The 27,062-nt window shown below is 40.7% G+C and overlaps 1 protein-coding gene across 4 annotated transcripts in view; it reads left to right on the top strand.

The window, feature by feature from the left end:
* The window catches only part of NPNT (nephronectin), a 49,597-nt gene that overhangs the window by 20,488 nt on the left and 2,047 nt on the right, over positions 1–27,062 (top strand). For 2 of the 4 annotated variants that reach the window (XM_038135884.1, XM_038135886.1), the window contains 8 exons: positions 4,581–4,700; positions 5,511–5,630; positions 9,723–9,857; positions 11,028–11,150; positions 13,041–13,433; positions 21,962–22,057; positions 22,446–22,544; positions 25,968–26,224. In XM_038135884.1, the coding sequence (XP_037991812.1) occupies positions 4,581–4,700; positions 5,511–5,630; positions 9,723–9,857; positions 11,028–11,150; positions 13,041–13,433; positions 21,962–22,057; positions 22,446–22,544; positions 25,968–26,224 (1,343 nt within the window). The remainder of the gene's footprint in view (positions 1–4,580; positions 4,701–5,510; positions 5,631–9,722; positions 9,858–11,027; positions 11,151–13,040; positions 13,434–21,961; positions 22,058–22,445; positions 22,545–25,967; positions 26,225–27,062) is intronic. The other 2 variants (XM_038135887.1, XM_038135888.1) reach the window with 1 other exon arrangement.

Below are 27,062 nucleotides of genomic sequence, written 5' to 3'. Positions count from 1 at the left end.
GTGTTCAGGTGATAGAAATCTCTTATGAGGTTGACATGATAGTGTGATTGCAACTGCTGGAAATAAAAGCTGATCTACTGTTTATATTATGGTGATAAGAGTTTAATTTTTCTACTTGATTTCTGGTCCTTGGCTTTCGATTTTCAGAGCTGGGTAAATGTGGTATTGAATACTTAACTTCAGCGTTGCCTGATCTAAGTTATGTGATAGGCAAAAAAGGCAGAAAAAGTCTTGAGTGCTGAAGTCTGCAGAAGCTAATTAAAAGAAAATAGCGGAGGGCATTGAATCTGCTTAGAAATAAGTGGCTCATTGTTGGGTGTGCACTGAAGTTGGTCCAAGACCATGCATGGTGCAGCGCAGCACCATGCCAAAAAATTCATGGCCAAAGTGAAAGCCGTCGAAAGGCATGGGATGGCATCAAGTGCAGGGACATGGAGCAAAGATAGCCCAATTGGTCCCCATTGAAATCGCAAGATTCCGTTTCCCTTCCCGAAAGGAAATTTCATTTCCTTTCGGGAAGGGAAACGGAATCTTGCGAACGCAAAAAGAAAGGCTTACAAAGCCTCTGGAAAGGAGATAGGATCAAATGAAATGCAACCGAAAAAAACGCCAAAATCCCAGAAAACTGGGACACGGACAGCCTACCAGAAAATGGTCTGGGAGGCAATGAGGTGCCGTGCAAAGGAGCAAAACATGCCAAAACGAAGCTCACAGATCTTGCAACATCAGAAGAAAAATCAAAGAGGAGGACACAACTTTGTGGGGAAGATATCTGAGACAAGGTAAGGATACTAAAAAAAAAAATAAAAAATCGTGGCAGAAGTGAAAGCCATCAAAAAGCATGGGATGGCATCAGCTGAAGAGATATGGAGCAAAGCTTGCCAAGATTGATCGCCATTGAAATCCTGGAAACAGCAAAGAAGGACTCACAAACACTCGGGAACGGAGAGACCATCAAAGGAAATGCAATTGAAGGGGAAATAAAAAAAAAATTGGGAGATTGGGTGACTACAAGAAAATGGAGCAGGATTCCATGCGGTGCAGTGCAAAGGGCCAAAACATGGCAAAACTAAGCTCACAGAGGGGGCAAAATCAGGAGAAAAAATCAAGAAGGAAGACACAACTCAGCGCAGCAGTCAAAGTAATCACATCCGGGTTTGCCAGTATAATGCTCTGTGCTTCCCTTGCACTCACATTTCATTTAATTCCTTTAGATATAAAACACCTGTGCTCAGCAGCTTGTTTGTTATAAACCTGCTTCCCATAGTGGCCAAAACAGTCAGTCTGCTTTTATGTACTCTACTGCCTTGTGTTACTTTGAAATCAAGGGTGCTGGTTTTGCATTGGCTGTGCAATTGTAGGCAACATGGGAAATTAATATATTGAAAAATGAAATTCTCAAATGCAGGACAACGAGTGGACATTCCCACAAAGAAATTAAAGGCATTTGTTTAACTTTTTAATCGTGTTGCACTTTATGCTGTTCTCACAGTATGTCACTAATAGATGTCTATTTGTCAGTACCAGAGCTTTCATTTCTTAACTAAGAATACTTAGTATCTAGTGGTGTAGAATTCAGAGTCCTGTAAAAGGATCCAGTATTTTAAGGTTCATTATGTAATTTATACTCTATGCAGGGTGATATCCTGAGAACAGTTGTATATTCTTATTTTCAACTTTGAGTCTGTGGTCCTAACTCTGGAAGTAAGTGCACAACAGTTCTTTAGTAGTCAGGAGTATCTAAACTTAGGAGCTGAAGTGCAGTGGAATTTAAACACTGGAATTTAACACAAGGCACTGTTAAAGTCCTGCCCTGTCAAATTAATTCCAGTGTTACTTTTCCTTATTCTGTCCCTACTTCTAGTTAACTATTTTATACTTAGCTCTGTTAGGCCATTATTTTGTAAAGTGACTCTTTTTGTAGAAAATAGGAAGAATACAGATATTTTAGACAAAGAGAACTTTTTTTCCCCTCTTACTTCAAAATGGTGGTTGTTAGTGAACTTCAGTATATTCAATAGTATGGGTTCCTTGGCGATACATTTATGAATTGAAATCAAATGCTAACAAAGTTTTTGAATGTAACAATGACTTTTTTAACAGACACACTGCATGTGTAATAAATATGTTAATAGAGATATAATGTCTGTCAGGAGCTGCCTACTTGTGGTATGTTTTACAGAAGAAAGAAAAAACATTTTTTTTTTGTGCTGCCAAGAGAAGTTTGCCTTTCAAAATGTGAACTTTCATCTGCTTGCTATTGGAGATTTTTATGTAAATCTTTTTTTCCCACAAAGGTTTCCACAATGAAAACTTGTCCTTGCCCTGTAGTATGATCATCTGCTGCATTTCCATTTGGCCTAGGCATATACCTGTAGTCACAACTCCCAGCAGAAGACCCTGCTTTCACAGGACAAAATGTACTTCTACAGCTGTTTCTCTCAAACCCTGAAGGATTTTGAGTCACACTCTTGTAAGTGTGATATTGGTGCCTGCTCTGAGAAGAATGCTCTACTTGCAACTGCTGAAACTTTTTCCAGCTCCCAAAGTGTGAGAGCTGAAAAGGGATGCTGTTTCTGCAGCACATGGTCCCCAAGAGGATGGCAGAGGTGGTTATCACTCCTTCTTTATCATGCGCAGGTCCCGCCCTTATTTTGGTAATCTTTCCTCACTGAAGTCCTGCTCAGGCTCACCTGATCTTCCTCACCACTTGAGGAGAAAGTATTCCCCTTCATGTTTCCTGGAAACATCTTGTCCAGCCCTAACAGGTAGAAATGGAAAATTACATCCCTTACCTCTACCCTTTTGCAGAAGAGGGGAGCAGGAGGTATTCTTGTCTTTAAACATGCTGTTCTTCCCGAGCCCTTGGGAAATGAACTAAGGGGAAGGGTTCTGGGGAGCACCATGTCTGCATGATGCTCGCTATTCCTTGACCCCATGAAGATGGAAACAAAGTAGCTCAGAAGACAGCGAGTTTAATGATACATGTAAACACTGTTAGGAGCTTTCAGGAACAGCAGTGACAAAACGGGCAACATCCCCACAGCTGAGTTTGGATTACATCAGTGACTCGTAGTGTGATACATGTATTTTTTATCTTGGTGACTCTGCATTTTACCAGTCAAAATGAAAGAGAATGTATTTCTCAGTTTTAGAATGCCATTTAAAAATATTTTACCTGAAAAGAGTAAAGTGAAGAATGTTACTCTCACAAACCAATGGATTACAGAGTTTCAGGATGAATTTAAAATCCAAATATTAAGAACTTGTGAGATTCCAGGTGTAGTTGTCTAGAATCAATGTTTCTCTAACTTCACCTCTGCAGTGAATGTAACTTTTCTCACTCCATTTACTACATAGACCCAGTTAAGTTTTCTGCTTTATTGCTGAAAATCAATCAATAAATTACTGACTTCATTGTAACCAGAGGTGTGTTTATCTTTCTGGATCAGCATCTTACCCCTGAGCCTTTGCCTCTAGTCCACAGGAGGCATCTGTCACCTCCTCAGCTGGCATTTTATGAAGTGGCTACTGTGTTTGTATCTATGACATGATGGGAGCCTGAAGGCTTCCTTTTCTGCTCCATGGATTGAGTTACACTTGATATGATGGTGCTTAGTACTGGCAGATGGCTCTTGGAAAACTTCTGGAAAAAATGGCAATTCTCTGTCTGCAGAAGATTGCCAGACAGCATGGTGCAATATTAGAGATGATGGTTGATAACTCATTTTCTTAGGTCCTCACTGACTGGATTTTTGAATAGATTTATTATTTTCATCTTTGTTCTCATCTTTGTTCATCACTATACAAATAACTAGCAACAATAATAAGAGACAAATTATTCTAGCGTACTCAGACAAAATCAACACATATTCTTGGAAGAGAATTCTGAAGGAAATCATCTTCTTGTTTGAAGTTCTGTCTACTAATATGGAAACTGTAGGCTGAATATTTTCAGTTCAAGTCATGAATCCTGTGTTAAATTGTACGTCTGAAATTCTAGCTTTCATGGATGGTCCTTGACAAATATAGCTGATGTCAGATACTTTCTTTTAGTATTTTTTAGATGATAAGGATTGAATTTGCTCTGTGAGATTGTTTAGAGTAAGTTGGCATCAGCTTTCCTACCTTCCTCTGCCACTAATTTTGAAGCATGATAGTGAATCACTGAATTGCTATCAGAATCACTGATAGTGATTACAGAGTAATGTTTGCTTTCTCTCTCCTCCTTCTTCTGAGTGCTGCCTGGTCCTGGACATGGCACCAACATGAATAGTGGCAAGACATGGGCAGCCTGAGCTTGTGTATTGCCTAATGAAGCAGCTGGCACTTCATCTAATGCTAATACTGTCATTTTTGAAAAGACATCTATGAAACCGAGCCAAATAAGCTGCTTGGCTGGAGGGATGAACGGCGCTTCGTGCAGGATGGTTTAGACGCTTGCTATCAGCTGAGCTGCGGATAAAAAGCTAATTGCTGTCTTTTTCCTTCCTTCTCCAGCAGCTTGAATGGGCCGTTTTGCCACGCATGCCTGGTGTGTTTTCTTCTCCCACCCTCTTCCCTTGTGCCCTTCATTTCAGATCTGAATGAGTGTGGACTAAAGCCGCGGCCGTGCAAGCACCGGTGTATGAACACCTACGGCAGCTACAAGTGCTACTGCCTGAACGGCTACATGCTAATGCCAGATGGAACGTGCTCAAGTATGGCCAGCCTTGGTGCTTGCTCTTTCCCAGCTTCCCAAAATCCCTGCTCGAGTTTCCCTGGACAACTTCTATGAAATGACAATGAGTCCCCAAGTAAAAGATTCATCTTGCTGGAAATTAGGCAGTTGCACAAGATGAGCTCTTTTTTTTTCCTAGTTAAATTAGGCTGAAAAAACCAGGAGCAATTGTTCTGATTTTTATTAGTTTTATTGAAAGTTTTGCCCAAAGCATTCTTCAGTGCTGTAAATCACTGCTAATTGGCCTTTGAGGACAAGTGCTTGCAGTTTTCATTGCAGCAAGACACCTGCATTTCTGCTGCCTTATGGCCTTATGAACGTAAAATCTTTAATGCTGCAGATGTTGGTTGTTTGACTGGTGTAAAAATTGTACTGCCATCTCTCTGGGGATCAGGTTCCTACTTGTTCCCATAAAAATAGTTACTTTGAATATCTGGACAGAGGGAAGAGGAGAGAAATTACCTTCAGTTAGAGATACTCCATTTTTAAAATGGCAGTAACTGTCCAGGAGTGTCTGTAGTACATATCATGCTTTATATTCTGGGGACTGCATTCAATAACACAACTTGCTACAATTGTGGTAGTTTTCTTCTTTTTTTTTGAATGTTCTTAGAGAAGTAGTTTGTGGAAAGAAAAATTTTACTAGCAGATGTTTTTTCCTCTTTGAAGGATACAAGCATTTTCCCACTTTTATCATAAATATCTGATGTTTTAATTCTCCAAAATCCTTAGTCATTTTGTAGCACTGATCATAGTCTTTATCTAAATGTCTTCAATTATTTTTCTCCAGATGCCCTTTCTTGCCTGATGGCAAACTGTCAGTATGGCTGTGACGTGCTGAAAGGGGAGGTGCGCTGCCGCTGTCCTTCTCCAGGGCTGCAGCTTGGGCCTGATGGCAGGACTTGTGTAGGTAGGTGATCAAATGTAGATTTAATTTTTTTTTTTTTCCTACAGAATGCTTTTATCCTTGCTCAGAATGCAGTTCAAGCGAGTTTATCAGAGGTACTTAGAATGCATAGAACAGGCAGTTTAAAGTTGTTAATAATGAGAATAATAATAGGGCTGTTGCTCAGGTACCCTTGTGTCAGAGATCGCCAGTGTTTTCAGTCCTGTAATTGTCTGCCTAAAGCCCATACAGACTCCTTGGTGCCCAAGCCCTTCTTGGCCCTTGCCACTCCTGCTACTGGGTCATTTTAAGCCATTGCTGACTCCAAAATACCTGCCTGCATAAGAAAAGGAATGGGGAGATTACCTTTCCCTCATATCCAACAAGGTGGTACCTAGCTCAGTGGGTAGAGAGATAATTTGTAAAAACCATTGATATTATAGTGGGGCAAGGTGAAGGTCTGTGCATGTTCCTGGTATTAGTGGGATTGAATGTGCTGGCCTTCTTCCATACTGTGAAAACTCCAGGTTAAAATAAACACAGGAACTTAGAGTGTAAAAGTGAAATGTTTTGTTCCCATGTTTGTGAACATGGAAAAGGTGCATATGGTTAATCAGACTCTACTATGGTCTGAAGAACAATGTGGCATGTGATTTCATCAGTCATTAACTATACATCCTGAGTGGGATATGATGCTCCAGTGATTTCATTATATTCTATGAAGTGCCACAATTCCATAACCAGTAACACTGAAAGAATGTAAGAGAATGGGGATGTCCTAATCATCCCTTTGGGTATCTTGGCTGTCCACAGAGTAGGTGGTTCTCCAAGTGCCTGACCCATGCTGACCAAAAATTTGTTGGCAGAGAAAGGGACAGACTCTAGATCTTCTGATGAGAAAAGCAGGCTCTACACCAAGTCACAGGCTTTCTGAAGTGTATGATTGGCACATCTGTGTATGGAAAAAAAATGGAAAGAACAGGAGGAAAAAAACCTGCTGTTATTGTATACTGAAGGGATTAAGTTGTGATAAATCCCATTGTGGATATTATGGCACAGAGATCTTTGGAAGATACTTGTGCCATACCATAGTGAGCTGAATTTTAAGTATAAATTCAAGAAAGCTACACCAAGTAGAGAAATTTGCTAGAAAAAAATGCTTGCAACGTTCTCCTAGTGTTGATTTTTCTATTCAGGAAAGCTTTATACTTTGAAATAAGTAAAGTATACTTTAATGCCAAAGACTAACACTCAAACCAGTCCTGTGAAGCTCTTTGAGTTCTTCAGTGCAGTTTTCAAAAAAACTTCCCCACCCCAGAAAGGCAGAGAACTGTGGTACCCCCATTTTAGTTGGGTATGCATCATTCAGAATGACCTCATAACCTAATTCTAAAATTTCCACAAGAATTTCAGAGCGACCTTGTACAATACAGAGAAAATAGTTACAGCAAGATATGTCTGCTCTTCCTGCATCGTAACGTAATGTTCTCCCCTTCTTTTGGTAAGAAGTGGTTATGGCATGCTCCCTTTCTGTGTTATTTCTCTATCAAGTTCGAGTTGCAGTAAATACCTCAAAGAACTGAAGGTACTTGGGACTAAGGCTGTGCTTTTCCCTCATGTTTGTACAAGCTTGTCACTGTTGGGGAAGTTGTTGGCTCCAGCAAGGGTCTGGATAATGCTGCAGTACAAATAGAAGTGTAGGTGGTGGTAAGAAAATTGAAGTGTGCATTGCCTACAGCTCATGAAATCTTTGTTTGAGGAAAGTTTGAAAGACAGCTGGGAATGCAATGCCTATTTTTAGCACAGGTGGAAATTCCTCTGGGCATTATTCTATTCTTAGTTTAGCACTTGCTGAGCATTCCCTTGTTTAAAATGTTCCTTTCAGACAATCAGTAAAGAGCCAGCAATTTGGCCATAAAGGTGAATTGTATAAACTAAATGACAACAAAGTGAAAAAAAGTACAGCTATGTGTTCAGTGAAAATGTGGATTAAACAGCTAATTAATTGATTAAAGACTCTTGAATCAATAAATCAATTGGTCTTGCCAGGTTTTTGGGTAGGGATTTTAATTTGATGAAATGAGCCATATAAACATTTCAACTTCAAATGTTCTGAAATTGAGGGCTGAAAAGAATGATTTTTCACTATAAAATTAATTCTTTCCTTTTTGTGTGTGTTTAGAAAATTGAGGATACAGCCTTGTAAATGTACAAATTATGCTATTTTTAAATTAGTCTCAGGTTATTTTGTGCTTGAGTTGGTAATCTGGTCATACTTGCAACAACAGAGAGAAGCAATTCTGCTTCTCTGGGGGACGCTGACCATCACACTCATTAGGTGTTGACTATCACACTGCCTCGGGTGCCTTTGGAGCAGCTCCCTGATGCTGAGGTGAGCTCCAAATCCCCCCTCCATGCCCTGTTTTTCATAGGAAGCAGGTATGAACCACAGCATGTTGCAGCAGGCAAAGAGAAACAGCTCTCTGCCTTTTGGTCCAGGCGTGGATTGGCTTCAAAGAAAACCAGGAGCTTTCTTTCAAAGAGCTGCAGGAAACTAATCACAAGCACTAGCATATCATCTTGTGGCTACTGATCAAAAAGTGGATTTCCCCTCACAATGAGCATCCACACACCTCTCACTTGCAAGTGGAAGGCTGTTACGTTTTTCCATGTTTTTGCATCAGTTTTGAACAGTGTATTGATTAACAGTTCTGTCCTGTATCTCTAGGACATATAACTGCCTACCACTACGCTGATGCCATAATTTAACATAATTTTTGCCTTGTGTGAATTTGCAAAAATGTGAATTAATATGAATATGTACAGAGGAAGAAGCAGGACATGCTACATTAGGTTTTAAAGATCATAATCCATGATGAAGTATATTCAGTGGCTAATCTTGTTCTTACTGAACTACTTTTTAAAGCTGTGGTTTGAAGATTAAAAAACCCAACAAAAACCCCAACTAACTCTTAGTAATCAAGAATCTTAAACTTGCAGCCTTGAAATAATATTTTAATAAAGGATAGAAAATTGTGACTTGTTGATTAAATTGTATTAAGAAGCATGGTAGAGTTTGTAAAACTTAGTAGCATACTCAATGCCTAAAATGTTAACAATAAATTCAAATCAAGAGACAGATTTATAGGAAGATTCAGGCATGTGGAGAGGTGCCCAGTATTGGCCTTGTTTTCTTTCTCATTGAGGCCTTTACTGCACCATTCCAGCAATGCTCCTGATGGAGAGAGAGCAGTCAGGCACGCCAGGAGTGTGGGAGCTCAGGGGTTGAATCCCTGCTGTCCTCAGTAATTCTTCATGCAGAGTGGGACTGTGCCAGCAGGCGCTCCTGGGATGACCCATCTGGCCAGCAATTCATGGCTTTAAGTCACTTCTTTTGGCTGTGGGAGTCCAGCTTGGAGAGAAGCTGAAGCTCCATCTCCCCCGCTCAGGTAGCTGCCCTAACAAACCAGCAGCTTTCGGTAACATGTTTTCTGTGCACTGGAAGAGGCTCTGCCTTGTTCAGGCCTCTTTCACAAGAGCAGCAGGGCATCAATCACTCGGCTTTGTTTTGCACTCTTGACATCGGCAGCTGAAGGGCTCCTTTTGGGAAAAGAACTGCATGGAGAGCAAAATCTTGCTTTCCCATAGATCAAGAGCCTGATAGAGCTGCAGAGCAAAGGTTTGAACTGTGCCCTGTAGATAACCAGCAAGCACGAGGAGCTGCGTGCGTCACAAGCAGCCAGGCATGGCAGGTCTCTACCTCAGTGGAGGATTAGTGTTTGAGCACTCGGCAGCCTCAGCTCGGTGTCCAAGGGCTGCAGAATGAGTGGCAGCACAAGCAGCTTTTGTGTGTCAGCCTGACCTCGTCTGTGAGCTCCCCAGGCAGGGAGAGCAGCAGTGGGTGAGCATCAGCTGCTCCCTGGGCAGACCCAGAGCTGAACTAGAGGGCACAGCTAGAAGAAGTACTCATGAATTACTGCTGGCTGACCAAGGCCCCTTATGGAAAATACTTTGGCTATTCTTTAGCTTTCCATTATGTGAAACCAGTTTCATTTAGACAGCATGCATTGTGTTTTAACTGTTATTAAGAATAATACAGTTCCTTTGTTTCCACAGATATTGATGAATGTGCTACTGGGAGGGTTCTTTGCCCACGATTCAGGCACTGCATCAACACCTTCGGCAGCTACATTTGCAGGTGTCATAAAGGCTTTGACCTGATGTACATTGGAGGCAAATACCAGTGCCATGGTAATAACAAGCTATTTCTCACGTGCATGTAATAGAGCTGTGTATTTGGAAATTGAATTAATGCTCAAAGAGGAATGTTTATTTATTACGGCTGAAATATTGAAGCAGGTTGTTTTACACTGCATCAGTGTTTTAAGAAAGGTGGATTATAGAAACAGGCTGTGAAAGAGAAGGCATGTATTTGGCCCACATTCCTGTAACTGGTTCTTGTATGGAAGCTAGTGAGGAGAACAGAGCTGCTGACTGCAGGAATTCCTTTCCAAAGCCATTTTTTTCCTCAGGGTTCACTGTCACTGGCAGTTGTAGGCTTGGAGAAGGGTATGAGCTTAGGCTGTGTCTGAGCTGCAACACTGGCATGCTCCATAGCATGTCCCAAGATCCAAGATAAGAAAATGCGCACTCCCAACCCAGACTGCCCAACGTTCCTTCCCCTGCAGACAGGTGGGGAAGAGGCAGGAGTTGGGAAATAACCTGTTTTTGTCTGGACATGAGACTGGAATGCAGCTAGTGTATGCCCTTCAACAAAGATATTCCCAGGTCTCTCTGCCTTAATTCCACAGGGTCTCAACTGGTTATGATTCTTTCACTGAAAAAAAAGATCATGTGGAGATAATGAGGCATTGCTTTATGTTTGCTTAGGTATTTTTTTTTCAGAGAAATTTGTATTCAGAGTGCTGGAATTTGGAGATTTTTGCTTGCATCACTGACAATAAATGTGGATATGGCATATGAAACATTTCCAGCAGTTTCTGCTTGATGTAGAAACATCTATACAGATGTGAAATATAGGAAGAATTTTATGAAGAAAAACCAATTTAATATCTGTGTGATTAAGTACATACATATCCCTACACTCTGTTTTATTATTCTGTCACCTGTAAGAAGTGGTTGTTAAAATCGTGATCGTAATGATCTCAGCTGCAATCTACCTATGGCATGTCTGAAGCTGATGCTAAGGTAAAAGCTGAGCAATACCCAAGTTGCCCAATAGTCCCTATTTTCCCTAATGTTTGCATCACCACATTGATTTGTGACTGTCTATTTTCCTTTTCCCACTGGCAAAAGTTGGTTTTTCTGGTTTGTTTTTTTTTTTTTTTTTCCCCAGGGATAACCAGAAATTCAGGTTTCTATGAAGCAAATGATTTTTTTAATGTAAATTTTCCGTTGCAGATATAGATGAATGTTCCCTTGGCCACCACCAGTGTGGTAGTTTTTCACACTGCTACAACACTCCAGGATCCTACAAATGCAAATGTAAAGAAGGGTACGGAGACAATGGAACACACTGCATACGTATGTAATGCTCCTCCTATAGTAGAGATTCTGAAAGCTGATGTGTCCCATTTTGTAAACTTTAAGGTACAGCTCTGTCAGGCTCAGTTTCTCTTAACTATTTTTGATACTAAATAAGGGGCCAGGGGAATGTAGTTGGAGTTTTCTAGGTCTTAGCATGCCTTGGTAAAAATATCTTTCCCTGAGACATTTTCATAATTAGAAAGAAATTCACCTCTCCCTATTCATAGCTTGATTCTAGAGATTGCTTCAGGATGAGAGCAACTGAGTAAGCAGGGTAGGTCTGATCAAACAGTGCACATTACTCATACCCTGTTGTTATGTACACTCCACAACTGGCTCGTTTCAGCAGCTCACCCCATCCACTCCCCGTTGCTTCCCAGATGTGAGAAGAGCCAAGAGGGAGGATTTCTCTGGAAGGATTTGCTGTTGGAAAATTTCCTTGGCCACTTTTCTCTTGGGAGAAGCAGCCACCCCCTTGGTGCAGAATAAGGTGTTGGAGCTCTCCCATATTTGACGTCTCACAAGAGTGCAGCTCTGTGACATCTGCTGGATCTTTTTGATCCTGCATTCCTTTGTGGGATCTGGTCTTTGGTGACTCACTGATCTCCTTAAAGAGCAGCACCATTTTTCCCCTTTGGCTGTAGCTGTCATAGTAAAAGGAGTTATCTCACATTCTGAGTGCTTGCAAGTATATGTGGGCACATTTCATGTGTGCTGCTGGGACATGGTCCTAAGGGTTGTTTTACATTTTAATATGCTATAAATGTCAAAACTTCAGGGTATTCAAAGGGATAGTAATAAACAAGCGGCCAGAGGGAAAACATTTTTACCTGCTATCATCAAACAATTCACTGTTTAACAAACAGTAGTTCTTCACTTTAACTCTGTGCTATACTTGAAATGCTTGTACACAAAATACATGACTAGAGTTCTTACTGAGCCTTTTAAGATCTCCAGTGAGATATAAAAGGCTTATTAACCAATAGAAAACAACAAAACATATTCTTGTGTTTCATGTCTTCAGAAACTCTCCGTGTGAGACTAAGTTAAAATTTGTTGTCCTTTCTGAAACATTGGAGGGGATGTAGTATGGGCACTGTCTCTGGGGTGAAAGTGGTGCTCACTCCAGCACCTTCTTTTTGTGAAGGCTGAAAAATGTCTTAGTTTCTGGTGTTTAGCAAAGAGAAGGGTCTAAATGAAAGTTGGCTTGGTTCAGTCTCTAAAATGATTACTGCTTATTGCCAAGGAGAAACGTTTAGAAGGAAAGATCTGCAAAAACTTTCTTAATCCAAAGGTACCTGGCCATCTGTGATCAAAATGCTTGTAACGTTGGGATCTTACTAAACTTGCCTCCACTCCTGATTATGAACTTGTCCAGTTCGGAGGGCTGCTTAACCCATGGCTTCCCGCCCATGCTTTTTTAACAGCAAGCTTTTGTGTAAGTTTTGCCAACTCTGAAAGAGACTCAATGCTTGAGAGGATGTGGGATGGAAGTGTCTTGACCTTCAGTCATTCTAAATTATCTCTAAACTACTGCAGTGCCAAGTACAGCCAAAAGGTATGTGATAATTTAGCAGTGCTGGTGCTAAAGTATGTTTCTAACTAATGGAAACCTTCAGAGGAAAAGAAATTATTTCATCCAAGTGTCTCTGTGTCACAATGAAATAGATTGTAAAGTTTCTGGAGTGAGAGGCTGAGAAGTCCATTTTGGTCCCATTTTGATTTTCTTGAAGCTATTTCTATTGTTCTGATTGAACCACCTGGTCCATATCACATATTCAAGGCCAGTTGCACTCTCCCTGAGGGAGGCAGGGGTAGAATGAGTAGGACTGTTGATGCTGAAGGCACAGCTCCTCAGACCACTGCACGTACCTGCTTTTATTACAGAAAGGCCAGTGACCAGGCCAACAGCTCGTCCCACACCTGGGCCAACAGCTCGTCCCACACCTGGGCCAACAGCTCATCCCACACTTGGGCCAACAGCTCATCCTACACTTGGGCCAACTCAACCTGCACCCAGGACAACTCGACTGACACCCAAGCCAACCACGAGATACGTGCCAGTGACAACAAGGCCGGTCACGACACCAGTGGTGAAGCCTCCACCTCCAACAACACCTCAGCCTACGACAGCAAGACCTACACAACCACCACAAAGAACTCCTCTGGTAACAACTGAAGAACCTCCACAGGTTCCCATTGAAACTACAACTTCACAAGGAGTTGTGGATGACAACAGGATCCAGCCAGATCCTCAGAAACCCCGAGGAGATGTGTTCAGTAAGTAATTTTACATATGCATTTGTTTATCAAAGCTGTCAATGAAAGCATGCACTATACTGTTTGGGATTTTTGGAACACTATACCATTGAGAACAGAGAAATGAAACTGAAAATGGTTATATGGTAAAGCTGCAAAAGTAGTTGATTTTATTACCTAACGAGAGTTTGCGATGGAAGTTCTGAATCAATCAATCAATCAAAAAAGTGTTTATATTTTCCCCCTGAAATTATTAAGTATATTGTCCAGTAAAAGTACTTAATTATGCCTTCAGATGAAGGTTTTAAGGAAATGAAAGACATTTTATTGAAAATAATTGAAGTGCAACATAACTCATAAAGTAGTCAATGGATTTAAATTCAGAGAGAGTCCCTCCTAAACAAAGTATTACTATAGCTTTAAGAATGGTAAAGAAATGGGATCATGCCTGATTACCTAAAGACTTCTATGTGACATTTTTTGTATGGGTTCAAATAGTCTCAGATGCTCATGACTGAACGATGGGGAAAATGCATAAAAATAGCACAGAGGGTAATTTTCTGGACTGTGTCTGTGGAAAGGGATAGATGAAAAGCTGAAGATAGTAAAGATTCTCGTAGCATGAACACATGTAACTTTAGGAGCTCCTCTGAAGTCTACAGCACCATTGTGCCAGCTTTAGTGCATACCACAGGAGACATTACTGGCACTTACAGAGCTGTGCATCTCTGCCAAGAAATACTCAACACCCGATTTCATCTTTAGTTCTGTGGCTAATTTTAGAGGCGGGGAGGGTGTGTTGGATCAGCTCTCCAGCTTGTTGTACAATAAAGCTGCTGAAGCAATGTAGTAGGAGGAAAAGTTTGCTGTCTCAGAGCAGGTGCACAAGCAACATCGGAGTTTTTTTCTGGTTGCTTTGGCATCTATGTGGTAATTTCTTGGGCTTTGTTGTTCCAGGTCATTGCTCAGTGAAATATTTTGTTCCTTGTAAAAGAGTTTTCCCTGTGACATTTTATCTGTTGTAGACAGTTAGAAAATGGAGAGTGAGGCTGACAAAAGTTAGAAGACAAATCCTGGTACTGCTTAGCAGAGTGTGCTTTTGGCTTCATATTCAGTTAAAAATATGGAGATATGTTTAAGTGAAATTCTAAAAGGAAATATAATAAAGATTTATGAAGCTTAATCTAATGGGACCCAACAGATAAAAATATAATTTTGTGGAAATTATTGTAGACTCCAGCATTATGCTTCCCACGTGTCTGTCTCCTGCTGCAAGTGTTCTCTGGAATACTAAAGCAGAGGGATAGTTTTCAGCTATTTTTGTGAAGTCATAACAATCCTCTGTGTAAAGCTTATTATTTACAATTAGTCTTTCTATATTGTCCCTAGAGGGATTTTGAAGCTAATGCTTTCAATACATGTGTTTCAGATATAGGAGTTTGGAAAATAGGGACATGAAAGCCTTTGAAGTTTGGCTTGGTCTGACTGCAACTTACATTATGGTACATATAACAAACACAGGACCTTTGCAAAGTGTTTATCAACTGCTGGTTTAGGTCAGCTGCCACACTCTGAGGTTTGTGATATATATACATAGCTTCAAAGGCTTCAGTGCATGGCACAGCAGGACTGAAACGGGTCAAGCACCATCTGTTCCTGGCCTCAGCAGGTAATACAGGGACAGAGTCCTCAGATCAAGTCAACAGATGTCTGTCTTCAATGCCATGTAATATTTTTTATTCCCTGCAAGAGACATACTTGATGCACGTATGTGTAACTGAAAGCATATTCCACTTGTGCTCCAGATGATGCTAGTAGTGTGATCTTCAATGAAGCTGGTGTCTTTTTCTCTCCTCTCTCTCTTATCTTTTTCTCTCCTTTCCACTCTGCTTTCTGCTCTGTTTTCCTCTCTTTTCTCTTCTGGACACTTTGAAAGTATCATCTAGGTCGTGGTCACTGGAGTCCTCTCCTACTTTCTCTCTGTAGAAGTGTTTGTGTTGGGAGTGCTCAAAAGCATTTGTTAAGGATTTGAAGCCTGCAGTTTAGTGCAAAATAGTTCCATTTCAGAAGAATGTGCTGCTTTCTCAAAGAAAGTATTGCTTGTAGAGTAAGGTGTTTCTTCTCCTCTTGAATCCTGTTACTGCAGAGGTTTGTGGGGAAGAGCAGAAGTTAATTTCCTCATGTGAGACATTTAGAAAAGCAGGTAGAAAAGTTACAGCCTGTATACATTACTACAGTGGGATGCACAGAGCCTGGGTCTGCCTTTCCTCAGTAGTGCACTTGTAAGGATAACACAGGGATACTTGAACATCCCCAGATGCCTTCACACCAGGGTTCAGCAGCATGGGAGCATGATGCCAGGTGCTGCATTCCTGGGCATTAGCTGGGCTGCAGACCTGGCTGCATGAGTGCTCTTGGCCCACGGCAAGTGTGAGGTGAGGTGCGTTACCTGAAATACCTTTCATGTTAGTTTACAGATGTTTTGTGCAGGGTGGGTTGAGTTCAGGTTCCTGCTGGCCAGCCCTGCCCCTGCTCCAGGTGTGTGGGAGAGCAGTGCCTGGCTCTGTTTGGCTGCAGCTGCTTGGTGTGAGGCACTGCGAGCTCAGGGCGGCAGCGCTCCCACCAAGTGCCTCTCCAAAATCATTCCTCACAGCCAGACACCATGGTAATAACCACGGGGTTAAGACAACACAGGTTTTCAAACTGGAATAACTAGTAATTTAGCTAACCTTCAACTTGTCTCTTAGCTGCTAGCTGGATGTGCCAAGCCCTCCCCACCTCCAAAAACATTTGTGGATTTTTCAGTGGCCTCTATATTTGTTCAGGGAAGGGGAGTTTGGAACTATTTCCTTCAGCTTCTTTAAAACTGTTTCTGTTTTAGTCTCACCTACATCAGACGTCCTTGTAGTATTCCTGGGTTCTGGATATGAGCTAATTTTGTTTTGCTTATACTGGGCTTCTTTAAGTTCATTTCCTCACATCAACCACTTCTCAAGTTAAGGCAGCAAAGAAGCCAGTTCTCAAAAATTAATTTGCACTGTGGTCCCCGTATGCCTGCCTGGAAAGAGAAGAAAAAGCCTTCCTCTTTCTGCCTTTCTTTGTTTCCCCCTAGAGAATACAGGCAGCAGTTAATGGTCTTGTAACTCTTATTTTCTTGGAAAACAGAGGAGAAAATCAATGTTAGGTCCACTCAGGTCATGAGCTAGGATTTAACCTTAGTTTTATAAATCTTCAAAAGAATTTGTGTCATCTTAGGTGTCTGCTTCCTCCCGTGTCTCCAAGGGTTGTTGTATTCCTAAGAGTCACAAAAGGGATGGGCAGAACCCAGCATAGAGAGCACTGCACCCAGCAACCACAGAGAATTCATAGAATCACTAGGTTGGAAGAGACCTTCAAGATCATTGAGTCAACCCATGCCCTAGCACCTCAGCTAAACCAAGGCACTGAGTGCCATGTCCAGCCTTTTTTTAAAACACAGCCATTAGCATCTGCTGAAGACCTCAGAGTTGTGTTTTCAGCTAGGTTATCATGGACATTTCCCTTTCTTTTTTCCCCGTGGGGCTCTGCAGCCTTAGCCAGACTTGCAGGAGGCAGCACTGCTTTGCTCTGCCATGGAATAGGTGGTACTTCTGCCAGGCAATCCATGGCAAAGGGACATTGCCTGCTGCACAGATGTCCTAGACCAAATCCTGGTGCTCTAGGATTGGTCCACATCAGGAGATGAAACATGCTTGGGTCAAATGGACTTTTTTTTTGCAAGCATCTCTCGAATTCTAGTTTTTTGTTAGGTAACCTTCTCCTGGGGTACCCTTGGTGAATCCTTGCTCCCTATTTTCTCCCTTTGTTGTTATTTGACCTGCTGTTCCACACACTGAGTCAGCTTGACCTAGGATTTCACTTTAGAGCTCTCTTGAATGTGCTGCTCAACTTTAAATGAGCTGAGGATCAAAGAAATTGCTCTGTTCAGCAGTGACAAAGAGCACAAATTATAAAAATGCTGATAATTTTATTCTAATCCCTTCGCAATTTTTGAAAGGCATTAGGTTGTTGCTTTTCTTTAGATGCTTTACTCCTTTTCTAAAAAAGCCTGCAGTGACTTTGGGGAGCTGCTGTTTTAGAGAACAAATAAATTTGTAATTTTTAACATGGAATTCCTGCACTTGGCCTTTGAACCACTTAGTCAGATGCAGACAGTGGAATCTGGCACCAAGGATAATCTTCTCCTGATATGGATATGGGGGGAATGGCAATGAGAGAGGAATGCAGTGATAGCTTAATATTTAACTATTTGAGGGCTGATACAAACTACAGTGAAGTACAGAGGAATCTTTTTTGGTTATAAGTCTCTAACAAATAGAACAAACTTCTCAATAAGACTGTGAATTTCTGCTGCCACAGGGATCTGGATGATAAGCACTAAAAGCATAAGCTTAAAGCATAATACTAGATATCAGCATAGCAAGAACAAACCCCCTTATCTATATTAAAAGACAGTTCAGCAGTTTTCCTTCTTAGCCCTCAGTGGAGCTGAAAAGATTGGAGTTAGGAAATGTTTCTCATAACAGCTATTAAAAATGTAAAGACTGGATTAAAACTGGATTCTTTCTTTTCTCCCTTTCAGTGACTGCAAAGTCCTTAATGCTGTAAGTGCAGTTCTGTGATTCTTGAAGCTGTTGAAAAAAGGGAAATAATAAAAGCAAAGAATAGGGGGGCTGTTATTTTATTGATATCATTAGAGTAGCATTATTTTATGACAGTATTTCATTTGTCTTTACTGTTCTGGCACCTTTTAAAATGTACTTGTCTTTATATTTAAGCATTTGTGATAGGTGCTTTGTTCCTGTTGGTGTGTAACTGAAATTGAGGAGTCTTGCAAGTCTCATCCTCAATCAATCTTCCAGCAAATTTTGTCCCCAGATCTGATATTCAAGTTTCTGTACTCCTTGTTTTAGCTGTGTTTCCCTGAAACTCACTTGGCACTCTGCACCTCCCAGATGGATGTTCATACAAAAGCAGGCAGGTCACATTTGCAGAAAACCTTCTGCAAAGATAAATAGCCAGACACTTGATTTCAGTAAAACTTATTGAGCCCTGTAACTGTCCAAGAAATGCAAGACTGGACTGCACAGTGGCGGCATGCTGACACTGTTGTGTCTCCCCTCATATGTAGTGCTGGAGAGGGTGGCACAGTCCATCAGAGCACTTCCTAAAATAACTCTTACTGCAGAATTTGAATCTGTGGAGTTTTAAGAATCATATCCTGGACACTGTGGGTGTCTGAACAAAAAGGTGAAATGTGCCTCTCTGTTGCCTCTTCTTTTTAGCCCAACATATATCAGTATCTTCCCTGGAGGAAAGCAGGACTTATTCTTGTTTTCTCAGTCTGACTGACCTCTGGACTACCCTTACTTTTAGCTGTTTTCTACTAGTTGTGTGTGAGATCTCATCACTTGCGGGAATTCTTTGCAAGTGGGACTTAAGATCTTTCAGTTGTAACTATTCAGTCAAAAAAATCTTTGTCCTTTTTTTTTGTTGTTTTTAGTGAATGGGAGGCTTAGTCATGATTACTGTGTGGAGTGGAATTGTACTTACAGTGCAAAATCAGTTTTTTTCTGTAAGCCAGAGAACTGCATTATTAATAGTAATAACAATTTCTAATAACATGAAGTTGCACTCCATGTCTTGGTTATTAAACACCAAAATAGCAATTACTTCTTTATTGCAAACAAGCTGATATATATGTAATTTCTTATACTCCCAATCTCAGCAATTAGCAAGTAAATTAAAAAAAAGCTGTATTGCTTTCCCAAAGGTTAAAAAACCCCAAAATAATTTGCTTTTATTTATTATTTAATAATCACAGTTTTTTAATATTTCCCCCCAGATTTGTTCATCTATGAAGAAGTTAGCTCATGAACTTTGGAAGTATTGTAGTGTGGGTGTATTGGGTGCCTCAGAGCTTATAAAATTCTTCAAGTAAAAGAAGCCAAGTTTCTATTTAACAAGCTTTATCAAACCATTGAAGTTAAGTGAAAAGCACACTGATACACTATATAAAGTACACAGAAAGGACTTGGAAAGCTTGCAGAAAATAATTGTACCAAATACTTTCTCCCACGCTCACCACTGAACATATTGGTTGTCGTGGCAAAAAGAAGTGTACATGTGGGTCATATTTAGAGTCCTGCATCTCTTATGGTAACCCTTGTTTCAAATTGAGTGCACATTCCTGTAATTAGGTCCAAGCACTGAAGTGACTCTATTAAAGCACAACACATTCTTCTAGAAGTTAGTAAAAAAGGTGTTTGGAAAGGACTCTCAGGGAATTTTTTTAATTTTTTTTTTTTTTTGCAGAGATTTAATTATTAGCATATATGTCAACTTGAATTTGGAGAATTGTTGTATGTGTGCACAGATGTAACTCAGGCTTATAGAAAATATCAGTGCATTAGAAGTGGTACTTGAAGAAGTAAACTGAAGTAGTTTACAAGATAATTTCCTATTGTTTTTTGCAGTATTTTCCATACACAAGGACTGTGACAGACTGGGAAGAGGGTGTGCAGGACATGTACCTTAAAACTGTGACCCCTGAGTATCCTACAAACCTTTGAGCATGGCAGAGAGTTTCCTTCATGCTCTTTGCCCCAGTGCTCATTTAGAACCTTGTGATTACCTGCCTGTGAACCTGTGGTCTGAGCCTTCAGTGCCTGCTGTGCTGTGCCTTCAGCAGTTCTGAAGCTGATTTGTTCTCCACAGCATAGAAAACAAACAGTGTCTTCTTCCCTTGGCACAGTCTGAGGTGAGGAAAGGCAAGGTGATGCTCCCTGGGTGTGCAGCATAGATGTACTTGTTCAACTGCCCCACCTGCATAATTCAGGGTGAACAATGGATTTATGTGCCTGAATGTAATATTTGTGGATAGATGTTCTGCGAGGCAATATTGGCCTAGGTCATAGGCACTGTGCACATTTGTAAGGCATCTTTCATGTTCAAGCTCAAGGTTTTTAAGCAAAACAGCCCAGGTGAAATGAAGCAGCAAAAATGCTATTTACAATCAAGGTATCTTCAAAAATTAACAGTCCTCTAGTACCTAAGTCAGCCTTAAATCTGCAGCTGTTTTGAGCATTAATATCCTAGACTGCAAATAGACATAATCAAAAATCTGCAAAGGACTAAAAGGAAAACAAAAGGAAGGGAGACTTAGTGATTCAAATAATGACTATTACATTTGAGAGTTCATCAGTTTATTGCAGATTTTGAGCTTTTTCACTACTTGTTTTTGTTATATAAAATTTTTATTCAAGACCTCTAGCCTAGAATAGTACTTTAAAATACATTGGAGTTTGCTTATTTTGTTCTTATTTCAACATTTTTTTTCTTTTCTATCTTTTGGCTTTAGAGGAGCTCTTGTAGCAGTACTATTTTCATGTTGACCTAGTGCAAAAGAAGTTCCTTCTTAACCTTGGATTTGATTTTCTGAAAACAAGAGTCCTTTCAGTTATCTTAATTCTTCTTGTTCTCACTTGTTCTATAGAGACATTAATAGTTATTTGAGCACTGCAAATGGAAAACATGCCAAGTTTTTAATAGATAAGACGCTTACAAAATACCTTAGGTGTCAGAGGTGCCTATAAAATCTGAGAGCATGTCTGAAACACATTACTACTGTTATGAATTATGCATTAGACCTGCCTCTAAAAGAGGAATTTTCCAAGACAGCTCTATTCAGTGCAATCTGTTTATCTCTGGCTGACAGCTGTCCATCAGGCAAGAAATCTGCTTGAAACTTACACAAACTGGCACAGCATCTTCAGAAATACGTGGGAGGCTTTGTAGCCACCTGACTTTGGCAGCCATCACTCCCACAAAGAGCTCATAAATTTCAGGTTGTCCTGGATGCTGAATGTCTAATAACCTTTGGGCCTCTTAATCACCGAGAGCTGTTCCTTCTCCTCCAGCTGGGAACAGCAGCCGAAGCTGTGCTGGAAAGCAGAAAGCATAATTACACTTGAATTCCAGCTTCCACTAGAGCTCCTCCTTCTCAACTCCCAGTACAACCCTGATAATTGTTTTGGGAGCTCTAATCCTTTGCAGATTGATGGATGTACCTTCAGCTGTATTTCAAAGGTTAAGTGCTCGTGGGGCCTCTTCCAAGTTCTGCTGCCTCCTGTCGAGGTTCTCCTGGAAACGTCTGTGGAAGGGTTGTGTGAGGACTTTCATGTGGCTTTATTTCATTGAGAAACCACTATCTCTGAAAATGCATTTGGAGAGGAATAGTGTGCTTCAAGGTTAAAGCTTTCCCCCCTGGTTAAAAAGGAGCTTTCGTTCAAAGGGCCTTGAGGAGATTTGGAATTACCTTTTACAGTGCTTAGGTAAATGTTAAACACAAATCATAAATCATGTAGGCATAAAGTTTATGAGTCTTTGTGTTGAATATAATTAAATGTATTGAAATTTCCAGGAACAGCACAATGCCCAGAGCTGCTCTGCTGGTTTTTGTTAGAGATAAATTAGTGACCTACTTCCTTCTCGTTCATTTTTTCTCACAGTTCCACGCCAGCCTGGAGTGAGCAATAATCTGTTTGAAATACTTGAAATTGAACGAGGGATTACAGCTGATGAATTTGAAGCAAATGATGACTCAGGTAAAGACCATGTCTTCTATTTAGGACCTAGGGTTTATGATTTTTTTGACATTTCTTGGTGGTTAATACATTTTGCAGGACTCTTACATCTTATGCCCCTCTTTTAAACTATGCTTTATAAAACCATGTAAAACCAACCCTTTGCCTATATGAACCTTACACTTTTATTTCCTAAAAAATTCACCACAAAAATAGCATGAATTGTTAATAATACAAGGGTCCTTTTTATTATTTTAGTATTTTTGTAGATTTGTTTCCTAGAGCTCCTCCTTCACATTTAATTTTCATACTTACTTGCTAGTGTCAGCCACATGGGAAATTGAAAACCAAAACAATTTGAATAATTTCTGGGGTTTTTTTTTTGTAACCTCCTGCTCTGTTTTGCTAGGTGTGCTGGTGCACAGCTGTGATTTTGACAGTGGACTGTGTGGATGGATCAAGGACAAAGATGATGACTTGCACTGGGAACCAGTGAGAGATGTTTCAGGTAAGTGATCTGTGTACAGTCACATCCTGCAGTTGAAGAACCACCAAGGCTCGAGGTTGATGACAGTTCTGCTTGAGGACAAATTACACAGCTTCTGTTCCCTTTAGTTCTGGGGTATATTTCACACCGATGCCTCTTCTGTGTATAAAAAGCAAAATTGAGGATTCCCAATGTGAAAGAGCAATTGAAAATTTACACTTTTATCATAGCTGACATCTTTAAAATAGGAATGTCTCTGAAGGAGTAGTAAATGTAGTCAGCAAAAGTTTGTCTTAGGATTCTGAAAAAAATGTGGACTAGAGAACAACTTTTATTTACGGTGTAACAAAGCTTGTTTTTCAAACTACCACGTAAACATAATTATTTCCCTATCACTAGCAAAAGTATAGAAGGTACTGGAAATAATCTTTGTTTTGCTGCCAGATCTATTGTTCTAGTTCAACCTCTCAGATTGCTATAGCTTGGAGTAGAAGTCAATAAAATCAATCTGTATATAGGAAAAATGTTGAGTAACTGGAAGGCAGACAAGTTAAATGCTGAAACACAGAGGCTTCTGAAAAAGGGACCATTTGGGATAATAAAAAGTGACATTGCGCCAAAGGTTAGAGGGAGAGTGTGTAGTAGCTGCTTGCAGGACAGGAGACTGGCATCAGCACTGGTGCTCTGCCACAGGAAGAGCCCTTCCCTGTCTCCCAGCTCTGCTGTCCCAGGAAGTGGATGTATTTTGTCCCCTGTTGATTTTGGTGTGGCACTGTGAGGTTGCTGCCCTCGCCTGCCTCCCCTTCCCCCCCAGTGCCGGGGATTAGACACACATCCCTGGCTGCCGGTAATGATGGGATTACTCCATGCCCAAGGAGCAGCCTTTGAAGTGCACAAAGCTCCCATGATGTGAGGAAGGAAAGGGGCTCTGAGGCGGGACAGTGGTGCAGGTTAAGATGAGGAAGGATGGGGGCACTGAGAGCCATTTTTCTCATGCATCACCCTGTCAGAGCTGTCTGGCCACTGATGGGGCAGTCATTTGCCACAGCAGCAGGTGACCTGGCATCTTTCCAGGCTGTTTGGCTGGCTCAGTGGTAGTGCTGCCTTCACTGCCTGGGCAGAGGTCCCCCCAGACAGGCTGCTCTGGTACTTCAGGAGCTCCTTGTGACACTTGGAAAGCTTTGGGAATGACTGAGAGAGCAGAGCTCCTTCCTCCTGCAGATGAGAAAAGAGGCAGCTGTCTCCTGCCTGCAGAGTGGCACTTAAAAAAATAAATTACACATAATTCATACCTTTTTTGAAACAACAGATTTAAAAATCCATTTTTTCTAAGTAAGTCAACCACTCAAACCACATTCATTATCTGTACTCAAAAGTTGTTGTTAAAATATTCTAAATTCCAGAGCCATGATTTTTAAGAACTAAGAACTATGATTTTTAACTGGCTCTTTTTTGTCCAACTTTTTCTCTGCATTGCTTCCCAGTAGTCAGGGACGAGCTCAGCTTTTTATTTCCTGTGTATGTTCTGCTACTGTTGACATAACCTGTTAAAACTAGTCCCTTGAAGTCACCCACCCATCCACCCACCCACCCCCTCCAGTCTGGAATACCTTGTTGAAAGGATTTATTTTCGCAGCTTGTTCCTGACTGCCTGCTTTCACCTTGCAAAGTTTGCTATATGTTGGTTTATCAGATTCTGCATTTTGAAAGGTGCTGTGCTGAAGCATTATAAGCTTATCTTGCATGCAGAAGATGCTGATTTGAGGGGACCTTTTCCTGCAGGGGCTTGCCTGTGGCTATGTTTGCTTTGTGCTTACCTAAATCTGTTTCCCATTGATTGGATTCAGCCACAGTAACTATCTGAAAACAATGCACTTAATAAGTCAGTACTTTCAGAGTGGTATAATTGTATCTTCAGCAAACAGGTACAGTTACTTAAACTATATTATGATTATTTTAGCAATTAGTGACCTTGCTGCAAAAGCAGTGCATTTAGAAAAAAAAGGAAAAAAAAAAAAAACCAAAACCAACTCCCTGAGAAAATTCCCACCAAAAGGCTTTAACAGATCCTTGGACAAATGGATCCCACTTCATGGCTAAATGCTGATCTAGGGGCCCAGACAGCAGCATAATACTTTGCTTTGTTAAATCTCATTCAGAACAAAGAACTTAAAAACTTATGTAGAAGTCGTGAATTGGAGATAAGGTTGGCTTTCCTTTCAAGTGTGTGGCAAGCCGTGGTACATTGTAATTAAATTTTACAGCTATTCAAGGGAAAACATTGTGACTTTCAAAGAGAAGCTTTGAAAAAATAATGCTCTGTTTGAATAGTAGCAGGGACACAATATAACAAACCCCAAATATTTCTAAATATTTGGTTTTAAGTAAGGAGCCTAAAAATGCCACTTTCTTAATGAACTCAAGGTACAGGTGGCATTTTTTAATTTAAAAAATGCATAAAATCTGATTGCATAGAGAAAAAAATATTCTTACATTCAGTGTAAGATAAGGTTTTTGGGTTTTTTTTAAATTATTTTTTTAACCTTTTTCCCTTTGGTAATTTCAGATTTTAAAGGTTTCACCCACCTTGCAAAAGTTTTAATGAAAAGTACAAACAATTCATACAGGTCTGGGTTTTCTCCAAGATGTGAAATCTCATTTAGTGTAGTTCTGAGTGTTGGTGTGAAAGGTGCCTTTTTTCTTTCTAGGTTTAATGGATACCTGAGATCCTTAGCTTCTCATGCTCTCAGTGTTTTCTGGAAGGCACCTTTACTTCATACATGATAAGCGATAATAATAGGGTTTGGAATTGAGTATGTATGTTCACTGACAACTTCCTACTGTTAGAATTTGGGGTTAGCAGCCATGTGGAAATCATTACTGCTTCTTGCTTTCTCTATCTAATCCAGATTAAGATCTTAAATTACAGTTAAATAAAAGAGGCTATCAGGGTTGCAAGCGGATATGTGTTGAGATTTACCCCGTTAACACAGTTCCCAGACAAAAGGAAAGGGACAGAGCCATAGCTTAATTCCATGATAGCATTTATTCTGGTCTCTGTTATTGGCTTGAAAGGTGCGTGAATTTGCACAGTGCTTTAATGTCACTGTGGGTTTAAAATCATGCAGTGACCAAGGGGTTGTCAGAAATGATGGCATACATCATGAGGTTTTAGTTTTGGAGAGGGGGCTATTGTTTACTTTGTCAAAAAGAAATTAGATGGGCAACACCCAGCCCGGTACTAGTGTATAGAGAAAAGCAGCACTGTAGGTCTTACCCTATTGGAAGGAGATGCACTAGTTCTGGTTCTATATGCCTTATTTTACACTCTCTGGACCTTGTTTTGCCTTTATTTTTAATAACTCTTGTGTGTTTGGTCCTGCAGCCTAGTAGAGTTAAAAACACCAAACAAACCCCCACAACTAACTGCTCTTTCCACTGCAGGGGGACAGTACCTCACCATCTCTGATCCCAAGGGCAAAGAAGGAAGAGTAGCACATCTTATCCTGCCCTTGGGTCACATGGCTCAGATTGGAGATTTGTGCCTGTCCTTTAGGCATAAGGTGCCCGGGCTGCATTCTGGTGCCCTGCAAGTCTTTGTGAGGAGAACTGGTGCTCATGGCCCAGCTGTCTGGGGGAGAAATGGGGGCCATGGCTGGAGACAGACGCACATAACGTTACCAGGAGCAGGCATCAAGAGTGTAAGTACTGGTGATGGTGTTGCTTTTTGGGTTTTTGCATGAAAAAGCCGAGGATGCTTAAATGGTGCAGCACTGCAGTGTTCATCTTGTGGGTTCAGTTTCACTCTGTTTTACTACTTTGGTCTCTGCCAATGGAATCACCAGACAGATGAGAGTTATTGTGCATTTTTAAAAATTAGTTTTATGCATACAAAAAAAGAAATCCCAGCTGTAGAAATATACTCATAGTATAGGCTACTCTATTTCCTGAGCTACCTGGTAAAGCCCATTTTAAGGGAATCACCACCTAGGAAAGAACAGCCCCATGGACAGAGGCATACTCTATAGAGAATTCAAAAAAATGCCTGTATCAAGATTCCTCATGAGCAATGTTTTGAATAATACAGTGCCATGAAATAGGAAGAATCATCCCCTGTGGATTAGTAACTGGCTAAACCAGGGCAAAGATACTGAAAAGAAGTAATTTTTGGTAATGCAGGGAGATTACAAGTGCAATCACATGTGGGCTTTAGCATGCCTGCAGCTGATCAGGCTGAGGAGGTGAATGATGACCCAACAATGCCCACAACACAAAATGGTTTAGTACAATCAAAAGCAGCTGCCTGAAGTGCCATGGAGAATCTTTTAATGCCTGGAAATTTTAGAAACATTGTGTGATTAAACTGATTGATGCCCTGGCAGTAGCTGTCAGCATGGGCAGCCAGGGCTGCTGACCTGAACCACTGGGACACTTATCCAAAGATCAGATACTTACCCTCCTAAGTAAGCAGGGAAGGCCTCTGCTGAAGAGGAATCAGGAAGAAATGGGGAAGTTTTCTTTTCTAGCTCATTAAAACCC

Source organism: Motacilla alba, chromosome 4 (assembly GCF_015832195.1).
Source record: "Motacilla alba alba isolate MOTALB_02 chromosome 4, Motacilla_alba_V1.0_pri, whole genome shotgun sequence".
Taxonomy (NCBI): Eukaryota; Metazoa; Chordata; class Aves; order Passeriformes; family Motacillidae; genus Motacilla; species Motacilla alba.
This window is presented reverse-complemented; position numbering and strand designations above follow the sequence as displayed.